This window comes from Vicugna pacos, chromosome 23, assembly GCF_048564905.1.
Source record: "Vicugna pacos chromosome 23, VicPac4, whole genome shotgun sequence".
Lineage (NCBI taxonomy): Eukaryota > Metazoa > Chordata > Mammalia > Artiodactyla > Camelidae > Vicugna > Vicugna pacos.
Window position 1 is genome coordinate 27,140,683 of NC_133009.1, and position 14,207 is coordinate 27,154,889.

At 37.5% G+C, this 14,207-nt stretch overlaps 1 protein-coding gene across 4 annotated transcripts in view; it reads right to left on the minus strand.

Moving 5' to 3' along the window:
• Positions 1–2,127: 2,127 nt before the first annotated feature.
• The window catches only part of SPATA17 (spermatogenesis associated 17), a 136,044-nt gene continuing 123,964 nt past the window's right edge, over positions 2,128–14,207 (minus strand). For 2 of the 4 annotated variants that reach the window (XM_072948732.1, XM_006203653.4), the window contains 2 exons: positions 5,818–5,900; positions 2,128–2,437 (listed from right to left, as the gene is read on the minus strand). In XM_072948732.1, coding sequence (XP_072804833.1) covers positions 5,820–5,900 — 81 coding nt within the window. In that variant the 3' untranslated portion in view covers positions 2,128–2,437; positions 5,818–5,819. Of the gene's footprint in view, positions 2,438–3,320; positions 3,481–5,817; positions 5,901–14,207 lie in introns of all 4 variants that reach the window. The other 2 variants (XR_012063581.1, XM_072948731.1) reach the window with 2 other exon arrangements.

The window sequence follows — 14,207 nt, forward strand, 5'->3', positions numbered from 1 at the left end:
CAGCAGGCGAGGGAAGTTAGAATAATTTTTTGAGGGAACTTACCGTCTGTCATCTAGCCTCAAACAATGAAAAATCACCTCCTAGAGTAGGGGACTTGTGTTGGGACTGAAAACAAAGAAAAACAACCATTTGAGATAAATTAATCTATTTAGTACTTTCACTGAAATTCCACCCCAATCTGAGGCAATGTCTGTCCACTGCCATAGTACTTTAAAAGATTTTTTTTAATTTGAAATTTTTAAAAACTTACATTTGAAATTGGACATCATCTTCTAAAATCTCAGAATTCAGGAATCTAATAGGTGACTGTGGATATACATGAATTAACCGTCCTTGCCAAAATGAAACTTGTCAAAGGCATTTGTGCCATATATTTGAAACCAACTGGTTGCCCCGGAAGGTTAGTTATATGATCAGTTAATGTCCCATCAGCACTCAGGATCTTTGCCACAGAGTGAAGGAGATGGGGAGAAAATCACACAAGACAGAGATGAAAGCTGTGTAGTCGGAAGAAAAAAGCCTTCTTGATTATGCTGTGGACATTCCGAAGTCTTTAATTCTCCCTCTAGCCCATCTTCAGACTGGCATGTGGGACGTCCTGGAGATGGATGGTGATGCTCATCAGGAGAAGCACACACATATATCTTGTGGGCTGATTTTTTTATTTGCCAGCTCAAGAGGAGCAGGGAGATTTATTTGGAAGGATGGTAATGAAGGTGGGGAGGCACTAGTTAGACTGCAGTTTCTGTTCCCAATATGTTATTCTCACTTTTTTCTCTTCTTGATGCTGAGCTGCTCTCTTTATTTCTGCTTATTTTTCCTTAAAGGGAGGGTGCTGTGGTATAATAAGCCAGTGGCTTGAGACTGGATGGGGGAAACACAGAATTTCTCTGTGTGATTTTTTTTGCTGAGATATTTCAAATGTTTTCATTATACGCTATATTTTTATCACACACACACACACACACACACATTTACTTATATACAATTCTATACTATTTGAAACAATTGTTTTCTTTATCCCCAAATGAGAGTTCATGGTTCTTGCTGTCGTGTTTTTGCTCTGCCTTATAAGAATGAAATAATTCACTACAATGAAAAAAAAGTCACTTTCTTCCTTCATGACAGAGGCACAAGGAAATAGGCTGACTTTGCTGGGCCCGGACCTTTAAAAATACAGCAAAGAGATCACCATCACCACACTGATCTGTAGATTGGTGGACTCTTGGTTTCCAGACTGTTTCCTGGCCAGGAGACAAAGGCACGTGGCCTTTGGAGGACTGTTAACCACCATCACGAGGGACATCATTCTAATGCAACAACTAAGAGCCTGAGCTGAAGACTCATACCAGACCTGGGTCCAGTCCCAGTTTTGCTATTTTCCTTTTTAATTGAAGTACAGTCAGTTACAGTGTGTCAGTTTCTAGTGTACAGCATGAAGTCCCAGTCATGCATATACATACATATATTTGTTTTCATATTCTTTCATTAAAGTTTACTACAAGATATTAAATATAGTTCCCTGTGCTATACAGAACAAATTTGTTTTTTACCTATTTTTATATATAGTAGCTAATATTTGCAAATCTCAAACTCCCAAACTTATCCCTTCCCACAGGTCCATCCATGTTGCTGCAAATGGCATTATTTTATTCTTTCATATGGCTGAGTAGTATTCCCTTGTATAAATATACCACATCTTCTTTATCAGTCTCTGTGGTTTCATCCCAAATCATCACATTTGTTTTGTCTATTTTTTCACTTTAAATAAATGGATGAATTCATTTGTGTGTATGTTTTATGTCTGGTGGGTTTTACTCAACATTTATGAGATTGTTCTATGTTGTTGAGAGGAACGTAGTGTTAATTTTTCTTATTGCATTTTATTTTATGATTATACCACGATTTATTTATCATTTGTACTGTTGGTAGCAAATTGGGTTGTTTCTAATTTTTTGGCTGTTACAAATAGCGCTTTGATTGACATCTTGTATCTATCTTTTAGTGAGCATCTAAAAGATACATCTCTCTCTTTTAGACATACACATAGGAGAGGATTTACTGTTCACATGCACACACACTATATATAGTTTTCACCCTGTAATTAATTCATGAGTAATCAGCCATAAAATATTATAGTTTATTGAATCATAATAAAAAGTATGGTTTAAGTGCATTTTCTGTATGAACCTCATTTGTATTTTCCTTTTAGAACCGTATAGAGCTTTGAATGAACCAGAGATGGTTCCAATTTCTTCTTTGGACAGATGGTGGTGGGGAGAGAAAGAGAGAAAGGGAAACACTTCAGAGGTTGAGAGACTTGTGTCAAGGTCATTCAGCAGCCATGGAGGTAGGATCCAGGGTTCCAGGCAGTGGGGTCTTCTATGTAACACTCACTTCACACTGCATCCTCATTTTTACATTTGGTCTTGTCTTCTAAAAACAAAAAGGTAAAATGAAAGAAGAAAAAGAACCCAATAACATGAGTTCTCAAATTCTCTGTTCAAATATTCCTCACTCAGAGTTAGCTGAGCTAAAAGTCTGGGATGCTACTCCGCTGGGTTGACTCATTGCTTGCCCTGCTGAAATTACCCTCTTCTCTGATCTCTGTCTCCACCACTGCAGGTCCCGACGAACAACATTGACGTGCAAGCTGCTGGTCACATAGTGTTCAGCCCGCCTGCCTCAGTCATAAAGCAACACAGCAGAATGTCCTTCCAGAGGCAGGTGGGCTGTTACATCATCTTTCTTCAAAGGATAAAGATACTACAGCTATTTTGATTTTTGTTTTGTTTTGTTTTTTGGTCAATAATTCACCAAGACTAGACTGAAAAGGGTTATAAATTCATACAGTGCCAAACTGAATGACAAGGTATAAAAATTTTTCTTCTTGTACTAAAAATGTAACCCCCGAGAAGCACGTATACAGCTTATATGCTTGATTAATACTCTCCCCTCGCGTATCTTCCTTTTCCTCACACGGATGCTAAGACCTTATTTCCTCTGGGAAAAGACAATGGAATTTCACTCCTTTCCCAGTTCAGGTACTGACCAAACTTATTTTCATTTTAATTTTTTTCTCAGCTATTTGAGTCATAATATACCAAATTGCTATTAAAAGGGGGAACAAGGACATTGTTTTTCATGCATAACAAATAATTCCATTAAAACTCATCTCATCCGGCCTCAAAAAATTGAACCCCTTTTTAGCAGAATGACAGCCTGGGCCAAAGCCCACTGCAAAGACGAATGTGAGAAAATGGAGACACACTTAGCGCAAGAAAACCCACACTGCTGTTGGCCAAGCCAATGACTTCACCTTAGGGTGCTAATTTTTCTCCACGCTAATCTTTAAAGAGATTCTTCTGCTTGGAAAGATGAATGGAGGAGAAAAGATGGCAGAGCGGCCTGACAGGATCTAGCACATTCCTACTGAGACACGGCTGCCTTCGGGAAACTATCAAAATTTCCAACAGCGACTGTACAGAAAAACAAAGAAATTAAAAGGGATCATACTCTCCTCGTCAGGGAGCAGATGTTTTAAATGTGTGTGTGGTTTAAATCCAATTCACTCTGAGCAATTTCAGTGGCTGAAGTCTTAGCGCATTAATCAAAATGGGTAGGTGTGGGCTCTGTTTATCCTAAACTCAGACATGCTAAAGGGAAGGAAGATTAATCTGATCAAGGCATCACTGCTTCTAATCGGACTGATGGGAAAGTGTGGTATGGGTGTGTGAGGCAGTGTCCGGTGAATTATAGGGAAGTGATGAACTACCTTGCAACTGATGCAATCAAATAGACAGCTCTCAGAATTACCCCGGCCTCTTTATTCAACACTTCGGTGTGAGCATCCCCGTCCTGGCCTTCTTTGCAAAGAGCAAAAGCACTCTGTTGTATTTGGTGAAATTAAATCTCAACAGAGCCTCCGCTAAGGCTGCTCCCTTCACTTACTAAAATTAAACACTCCACATCAATTTCCTTTCTGAGAGGAGGAGATGACATTTTGATAATATTTTCAATTCACAAAATAGTTAAAAATCCAAGAGAAGAGTTAGCAAAGAGTTTTTAAAAATGCCTGTCACACATTTCTATCTGTGTGTTGTGCACTCCTTTTAATTAAAAGTAACGTGAAACATTTGTTACTCATCCTTGTCTTGCGTATAAATAATTTAGCAAGTCATTATTTTGTCTTCAGAAAAAAAGATAATTGCCTCTAAATTATTATGACTGAATAAAGTCAAGATGTTTTTGTAATTGGTAGAGAAAAGCAAGTAGTTCCTATTGGAGTATTTTGTTTAATAATTTGCTTTTGTCTGATTAGATAAAAATTTCAAAACCTGAGGCTACAAAGAAGTATTCCCTGAAAAGGTATCCATAATCTCACTAACAAGTGATCACTTCCATTAACATGTGTGCCTTATACAAATGTATACATACATATGTAACACACAAATGAGCACTTGGAAGTGTGTTTTTGTACCTACATACACATTATATATGTGTATACACACATATACATTTTTTAATGGAATCAGACTATACTATATAATCAGATTCCAGTTTTCTTTTCTTAGAAATATATTGTAGGCATTTTTCAAATTAATAGGGAAAGGTCTATGTTAACATTTTTAATGTCTTCATAGTATTGCATTTTACTTGTCTTATCATTTATTTAACTTAACATATATTAATGAATTTTCAAGCTGTTTTCAATCTTTCCCCATTATGAACAGGATACTAGCTTTGATTTGAAGTCTGAAGTCACACACAACTGTGACAGATTTTATTTAGACGACTATACGCTGCGAGTCACAAATATTACATAAATGCTCCAATCGGTAATGACACTTTCTAAACCTATGAAACTGTCATTCCACTTGGCATTATATGTATGTTTCCTCATTGACTCAGAACATTTCATATTTCCCCTCATACATTCCTTTGGAGGAGTTAAAAGGTGGTTATTGTTATCTGCGTTTAACATACCAACTTCTAGTTGAAGCTGAAAGTCCGAAGTTATAAATGGGGGAGAGGAGATACTAACTAAATCTAAGGAACGTTAAGTTGCCTGCATCTGCTTTGTGTTCTTTCCAATGGACCAGAGTTTTCCCCCTGGTTCTTCGTGTGTGAGGATCCCTGGGAAATTAACTAGTCTGACTTCTCATTCCTGCCTCTTTTCCTTCAACTGTAGTGATCTTTTCTGTCTTCATCCAATACCCCCTTTAAATCTGGCTGAAAACGTCACAGAAAACCTTCATGAGTTTCCCTTTATTATAATCACTTCTCTATTCTAAAATGCCTTAGTAATTAGATACGGCATTCACTGAGGGTTTATTTTGTGATCTTGCATTTTATGTGAGTATCTCTGCTCTGTAGTTTATAAACTTTGGTCACCAGAGACCTTAGACAGTATGTATTTGGAATCCCTTCAAGGCACCTCACACTTCAAATAACACACATATTGAATGAGAAATAGTCCAGCCTTTGGATACCATCAATACTTTTTCAGTATATTATGTAAAACTATTTATTTATTATATTAATTAACTTAAAGGGAAAAGGTACTTCAGTTATTTGTCAGTTTTATTTCTTAACATATTTTGAGCTCATTTTGGAGATTTGAAAGATAAAATATATGTTTTTTGAATGTTCAAAACCATTAGACTAGCATGAGATAAATATATGGAGTTAAACTACATATAAATGTTACTATAGCATGTTTTTTTAAATGCCTGATAGTTAAGCCAGTCTCATTCGATTTTTACGTTAAATTAAATACAGTATTGTTTGAAGCATATTTTAGCAAAAATGCATACCTTTACACAATTTGTCCAGCTTTTGAATATAACTTTCCATACTTTGAGAAGAGATCAAATGATGGTAATACAGTTTGGAAATCCTAGGAGGAAAAAGATCAACGATTACCAAAGAGATCTTACTGACGTCTTGCATTACTTTTGTTATGTTTTACATTATATCAAATTGGTGGACAGAGATCAGTTAACTGCAGTTCAAGTTTTCCATCATACCCTCAAATAAAGCAAAACTGGAAGGTAAGTTTTATCAGTTGAAAGCCAGATATGCTGACTCTTTCTTAAACACATAGTTTTCCTGGACACACACAGCCACCTGTCTCCACAGAGCTCACAATCTACACTTTTTACCTTGACCTTGATGATGGTGCATTTGGCTCCTTTTCTGACCTGATTTTTCTTCTACATTTCCCCTCGTTTAATTGTCTCTGGCAAAACTTCTGTTTACGGCACACGTTGGCTCTCAGAGTCTTTATACTTAGAGATGCCTGCTCCTAGACGGCTTTCTCTCCAGTTATTCCCACGGTTCATTCCCTCCCTTCACCACATCTGTCTTCCAAGAGACCCTCCCTGACTGCCTGGACACAAAACAGCACCCCTGAAGCTTTCTATCACTTTAACTGGTTTTATTTTCTGGCATTTAGCACTCTTAGATACCATATATTTATTTATTTTGTGTCCTGCATGAGGTACCTTATTTTGAGCAAAATAATATTTGTTGACTGAATGAATGAAAAGGGAAAGATGTTAGACCCAAATAATTGTAACAGCCAGCCACCTGTGGTACGTATCACAGAACTGAGTCAAACAAATGCTAAAGAACTTCAGGGAAGAGATGACAAATCATTTTTCGTTGAGTAACCAGAGAAGCAGCATTTGACTGAGGATAGAAATGAATACTTTGCATGCATGTTATCCAGGCAAAGTCATTAAAGAGGTAGAGGACTAAATCAACAGCGGATATGGTAAAAACATGGTCGGACTGTATAAAAGTGTATGTTTCTCCTTTGTAAAGGAGGCCTCTCCTCAGTGGAAATGATTTTGGATTTTTTTTTCCCCTTAAGAAAACCTTGGAAGGAGAGAACTCTGCCCAGGGCCAACCTCTTTAGAGGGTTCATATATTATCAACACACAGAAAATAAATGTATTGAAGGACATGCAGGAACCTCTGTCGCTTGGGATCTGGCTCTCCACTCTGGTCCAACAGCCCCAGCCTTAAATATCTGCTTTTCTGAATAACGTCATCCTGGCCTGGGGGAAAAATTGCGCTTGGGTTACTTTGTGTTTACCAAACAAAAGCGACTAAACCCAAGTGACATGAAGGACAATAGGTTGTAACAGACACTGCTTTCCAGGAGGACGAAAAGAATGTGCTTGATAAAAATGCTTAGATAAAAGACAAATCCATTAATCTGAATAAAATCTTTCCTTTTGGATAGCATGAATGCAACAGAACTTTATAGAATGAAGTGTTATTTCCCTGTGGTGCTGAAATCCATATTCTTGCTTTCTTTTTATTTGAAATTGTGATTCTAGAGGTATTCAGGAATCAACATAGTATTTGCAACAGTCACACATGACATATTGGGAACATTTTGCAATAGTAAGTAATTCATATTAGTCCTAAATCTGAACGTATAAAGTTAGGCATATGTGTGACGTATGATACTGATTATCTAATGTTGATACCTGATGAACAGTTAAGTCTAGAACTGTGAATGGTGTAAGTTTTACAAATATATACGTGTAACTAATTAACCTAGGTTTCAAAAATGTAAATGAAAAGGTTAGTTTTTTTCAAATGATCTTAGTTTGGACTTTGATATTTATTAATTATATTTTAATTTTAGTATAATAGATCATTTTGGATATTTTTTAAAATTTATTTTTAATTTTTCCTCTTTAAAAAATGAAGTAGACTTGATTTACAATATTATAATAGTTTCAGAAGTACAGCATAGTGATTCAGTATTTTTACAGACTATACTCCATTAAAAGTTATTACAAGATAATAGTAAAATGTTGTGTTATGTAACATACAAATGGGGTAAAAATAAATAGAAATTGTACTATTTTCTTTGCTCACTCCTTTGGATCTTCTTGTGTACTTTCTTTTGGGCTCCTCTAAAATAATGAATGGAACAACAGTTACTTCTGTGTTACCCTTTCACCTGTGCACTCCACTAACACCTGAGCATCTGCAGTGTGTCAGTGATACGTTAGCTCGCTTCCAACTAATGGTAACCAAAACTTAGTTGTGTCTTCCCAGAAGTCCTCACAGGCTAATGGGAGAGTCAGGCAATACATTTATAGTTCAGTAGATCAACAAGGACTGACTCTTCAAGTACCTACACTCTACATCCCTAAAAGAAAGTCACAAATTCTTTATCGTTCATATATATAGATATATATTTTAATTTAAAAGTTCACATTCTGACTTGGCCCTAGTCAACCAATGACTGTCACCTCTGACATAGGAAGAGGTGAATGTGCCATTAAGACAGCTTTGGTTTTGGAAAAGATCTGGTGCTTGTTCTCATTTGTTTAAAATGTGCCCTGAATACACAAAATGGGCCACGCTGCCATGGGAAGCTAGTGGTGAGCTGCCGAAAACCACCTGCACAACACTGGTGCATTGTCACTTTTTAAATGGGGGGGTGGGGGACTGCCTTTCTGAAAAATAACCTTATCAAGAAAAAAAACACTGGGGATGGTAATTCTAAATCCTGTCACAGCCTTTGCTTGCCAGAGCAGACAGCTTTTGCTATTAGGATGCCCAGCCAAACACAAATAATCCACTGCCAAAATGAGCTCCTTGGGACAATTTAGGACTCTTTGGAAGTGAATGGCTCTTTGAGCTGGAATGCAGCCCAGGTCCATTTTCAAACCCAAGTCAAAATGACAAAGAGCAAATTTCCTGGGCCACTCACCCCCTAAGTGTAAGATTACTTGAGGTTGGCAGCTGCACTGTTTATCTAGTTATTTAAGGCTTTTCATCAGATACTCACAACCAGCTTCAATGCTGGTAAGCAGGACGGAGTAGTCACGCTATAGCAGACAAAACCTTTGAGATTAGAAGGACAGGTTGGAAATCGAAGGTTACGCACATATTGCTCAGCTTAAAAATGTTTTACATAGGTAGGTCTAAAGTATTGCAAAGATTTTTCTCTTAGAGCTAAAACAAAAAAAAAAGGGGGGGTAGAAAGAACTTTTGCTGCATATTAAAGTCTATTTTAACTGAAAATACTTCCTGAGTAAGACCACAGCTAAGTCTGGCCAGCACCTGGGATTTTCCATACTTGACGAATGAGAGCTACTAGGCAGGTTGAACAGGTCGCCTGGCGTCATTCCTGCACGATCGAACTTTGCTCTCAGTATCTGTAGAGAATTCTGGGATGACAAACATCTCCACTGATTTGACAAAAGAACATACGGGGCGATGGCTAAGAGCTGCAGGAGTTACTCTCTTTCTGTTGACTCTGAGTTTTCAGGAAAACATACTAAAGTATTCTCTATTATTTGTGTTATTTTCAATCTCTAGATTTAGGATTTATTATTATTCTTTCAATTAAACCTTCTGTATATGTTTCCAAAGAAACCGTTTTTAGCTGATACGGGGTTGATGATGTGCTGTCAGTCTGAACCCAGAAAGGAAACCAAGTTCATTTGTATACTACATTATGCTCAGAGTCTCTTTTGATAGTATTTGCAAGGGTTGTTTGAAAACTTTATGACTTCTGTTCTGAGGCAGTCTTGCTTTGGAGCCAAGCCAGTTGGGTTTGGGTTTGAAACCCACCTTTGTTTTTAAGAGTTTGTGACCCTGGACAACTTATTTAACCTCTATAATGTTTGTTTCCTCATTTGAATGACGGAGATGAAATAATATAAAAATAGTAACATCCTACTTACAGGGTTGTTCACAAGGATTACATGAGTTTATAAGAATAAAACACAGCAGTGTCTGTTGTATAGCAAGTACTAGTGTTAGCTAATTTCAAATAAGAAACTCTCAAATATCTTTTTTTTTAAAAAAAGTAGTGGATGAATGATCCAAAATAGTTGCTTATTCAAAGGTCATTTATGTTTGACTTCAGTATACACATTCCTATTTTTATTTAAATCTAGGTACCTCTAAATTCTAAAATTATACATTTGAGTTTCTATTAATTATTTTCCATTTCTATATATCTTTCTTTTCCTTAATAGTTTCATCTATTTTTTTCTTATTTAATTCATGTTCTTCTGCCCTCTTTACAGCCTTGGTTATAAAAGCACAAGTGGGAAATGGTGGGCCGGATGTGTGAACGGAAGGATGAATAATGGGGTTTCTCGTCTGACCAGTTCATTCTGTTCCTAAGCACAAGAAGGTTACTATGTGCCTCATGGAGGAAACATGTTTATTAGATAGACTTCATTCAGGCTGAAGTTATAGTGCTGTTGGCCATGAGTTAACTGTTAATGAATCAACAATACATATTAAATATATTTTCTCTATAGAAACATATGTGAACAATGTTGTGTATTGACTGGCTGACAAAAACGTTGACCAGAGGCTCACAGGAACCTAACCCTGCATTTCCCTTAGGAGCAAAGGTTCAGTATTTGCTCACTGAGTGCTCCCAGACACTTCAGAGAACACCACCATCACAAGGACAAGAATCGACCTGTTATATAGTCGAATTCTGTCACGACACTCACTGTCACATGAACTTGCATATTTTACCTATTACAGCTATCATGCCTCCTAGGACACAAGTAACACAGAGCCAGTGAATGAATGAAGGAGAACATGAATACAAATATGAACTAATGGATTCAAAATAACTGTTCACTATTCTTTACAGGGTGAGTTATAAATAACTCTTCACGAACACTAAACATTACAGATTATAACCTGAAATTTCAGTTTTATAAGAAACAGGTTTCAGTATAATTTTTCCGGGATACATCAGATAAGGTATAAATGAAGTTTTAATAAACAGAATTCTCACAGCTCTCTACTAAACCTAGATTTGCATATTACTACCAGGAATTATCATGTTTGTTTAATTTTCTTCTAAACCTTTTAGAAGAATTGGTTTCCAAACATTCATTTATTTACTCACTCACTCCTCCTTTCTTTCAAGGTTTCTATTTATGCCAAGCACTATTCCAGGCAGTGAAGATAGAGCAATGAGTGTCAGGTAGAAAACCTTGTCTTCATCAAACTTACATTTCTAGTGGGCAGAGAATAATAAGCAAATAAGTAATTCAAGTAATAAGAAGTGCTGTGAAGAAAAATAAGACAGGGTAGGAGAGAAGGGGGAGGGAGTTAGGGACAGGGCTTGCGATTCAAATCAGGTGGTCAGGAAAGGCTGCTCTGAGGTGACGCTGGCATGAACAAGGTGAGACGGTAACTACAGCCACCAATTTTGTCACTACAACACTCGTGTCACTAAAGCAACCAAAACCTGCTAAGCTACCTTACAAAGGTCAATGTATCTGCTCAAAGGTTTTTGGAGGGCAAAACTTCCCCGTGTCTGAAACCTGTCGGTGTGTTTGGCACTGAGAGTGCAGAATGCAGAAAGCATCCAGCAGTGAAAAAGCACAGCCTTTTCTCTGTGGGCAGCCCGAAAGGGGCACCCTGGCTTTGTTGTATATAAACAGAGCTCCATCAACTGACTTCAGCAGGTGCTGCCACATCCTTACCCACAGACAAGGGGAACTGACGCCACCCCGGCCCCCGAGGGTCAGGTGTGCCATGGTTCAGCCAGTGAATGGGGCCACACCCATAATTTCTAATTCCCACTCATGCACTTCTATCCCTCCAGCTTCACTGCCCAACAGAGACATTTGGAGAAATAAAGACTATTAATGATGATTACCTATTTCTTTCATTGATACCACAAGTGGTGTCCAATGTCAAAAAGTAATCAGCCAGGAAAAAAAAATCCACATAGATATAATCCTTGGTGCACTGTCTGGGTAAGTGGCAGCTGGAGAGTTTTTTAGGACAGCAGTAACGAATTCTTGTTAAGGTCCATGTTGTGTTTTGTTTTATTCTGTTTTGTTTGCGATTGTGGGCTCCTGTATGAAAAAAGTGATCCTTCTCTAACAGAAGTACTAACATAATGTATTTTTTCTCCAATTCTCTTGAAATTGTTCACATCTAAGTTTTTGTGGTGGGACTTACTATTCCTTGGATACCTGGGGAGGGGAGGGCTTCTGCACAACACGTGTTGTTCATTTTCTAATTACCTCCTGAAAAAGCAAACATCCTGAAACAACGTAATGCATAATTTAAAGGCATAGCTAACTAAAATGAGGGGCAATTCGCTACTTATTTTAATGGCTCTGAAAGTACAAATCTTACCCTCAAGATCAACTAGTAATCAGATCTTAAAATAAAAAAGTAATATTGCCTTGCCCTTATAAAAGCCGCTTTATCTCCTGTCTCCCACTATGATGTTTTCTACTTGTTGGTTTACTCTTCTACTGTGTGTGATAATGTGGGGTATAAAAATCAAGAAATTAGTCTCGCAGCAGGGAGTCTGCTAACAACACCATTTTCATCTTATCCTTCAAGCAGCGACAGAAAACATATTAATTGCAGTTTAATTTATGCAACAAATATTTCATTTTAATTATGCTTCATTTTTGTCAAGCTCTAAAAACATCAACAGTTCTGACACAGTTTTCTTCTTACAAGTTTTTTTTTTAATGAAAGAAAATCAAGTGCTGTTTCTGAAAGAAATTATGAAAGATTTCTAATTACTGCTTATGTTGTTGAAAAATGGCTAATCTTGTAGCCCCAAAATAACATCTGGGAACATGTGAACTTGAAGCTTTATTACTCAATATTTATAATTCTTAATAATATACATGCATCATTAATGTGATGGAATTCTCACAGGAAGAATTTTTTTGGTAATTATAGGATATATCAATAATTGTCACTGAGTGCTGAATTTTCTCTACAGAAATGTTTTTGTGAATTCCTCCCAGGAAAACTAAGACAAGAATAAGTGAAACTGATTGCTGCTGATACACCGCATTGAAGTAAAGAACATTTACCATTAACAGAAGTGGAAAGAAAAATGTCAAACCACCAAGGCTGAACTGTATTAATTATATTCAGCAAATATTTATTAAGCTCTTACTAGGTACAAGTTCTACCGAGACATTAAGTCTCATATAAAAATGCCACCTCCTCCTGGAAACCCTTCTCTCTTCAGATGCAAATTAAACCGCCCTGCATTGAACGATTTTGGTGCATAATCATACCTTGCTCGCAGCCTTTTCCTATTTCCTGTTTGTGACAGTAATTCCCCTACATGTTTCTTCTCCCCACTAGAGAGTGAGGGTCCCCAGGGTAGGAGCCAGGCCTTCTGTGTTTATAGTCTCCATCTATCACATTCAAAAATACTTGAAAATGAAAACCTACCAGTATGAATAAAATGTTCTGGTTGGTATATTTTTGGAAGTAACATTATCATTTCAAAAGCCTTGCTATAAAAGGTTGTATAGACCTGTATTTTGAAATTATTCGTTTAGATGACTTCTGGTTTTAAGACGGAAGAGCACTGAATTTCTTGCCCTATTTTATATTCTCTGAAATGGCACCCCCAAACATAGAGAAGTATGCAACTCTACAAAACAACGTCTTCAATGAAAACAGGCGACAACAATGACCTCAAATTGTAACTCATGTTGAGAAACAGATATGGAGTGGTGCCAGACGTAAAGGGAACAGCGGACAGCCACCTTTTTGTCGGGCGAGGAGGATACCGATAAAATCCCATCCTATTCTTCCTACCCAAACCCAGACCCCTCAGGCACTGAAATCTTCAGGTATCTCAGAAGGCAAAGGTGAAGCACAAGGCTTGGCTGAAAGTCTCCGTAAGGAACACTTAACTTCCAAGATCCCTCCCCAAATTCCCCTGAAGGAACCTCTCTTCCCTTCTCCCCCCAGGTTCAGGTGGTTTGTTATCTGAGGGAAAAAGTTGAAAAATGAAAACTGGAGCACCCAGGCATAGCAGAGGGCAAGGGTCAGGCACTACACTGAGAACTCAGTGGAAATCTTCATACTGAACGGTGGGAACGCCACCCTACACCCCGCCTCATTCCCAGCTCCCCGGATACTGGCACACGTGGCAGGGGATTAGAGAACTTTTTGTTGGAAAAACGAAATGGCCATAAGTAGCGGCCCCTCCACAGAAGGTCACTTCTACAGTGAAAGTCACTTTAGTGCCTCATTTTTAAACATGAAGGAACTGCCAAAGATCAACAGATGCTTCAGAAAAACCTCCAATCAAAAAGACAATGAAATAGATCAACAATAACAAAAACAATTTAGATGAAGTTGAGACAATGCAAGAAACAGAACAAAGTACTGTCAAAATCTAAAACAAACT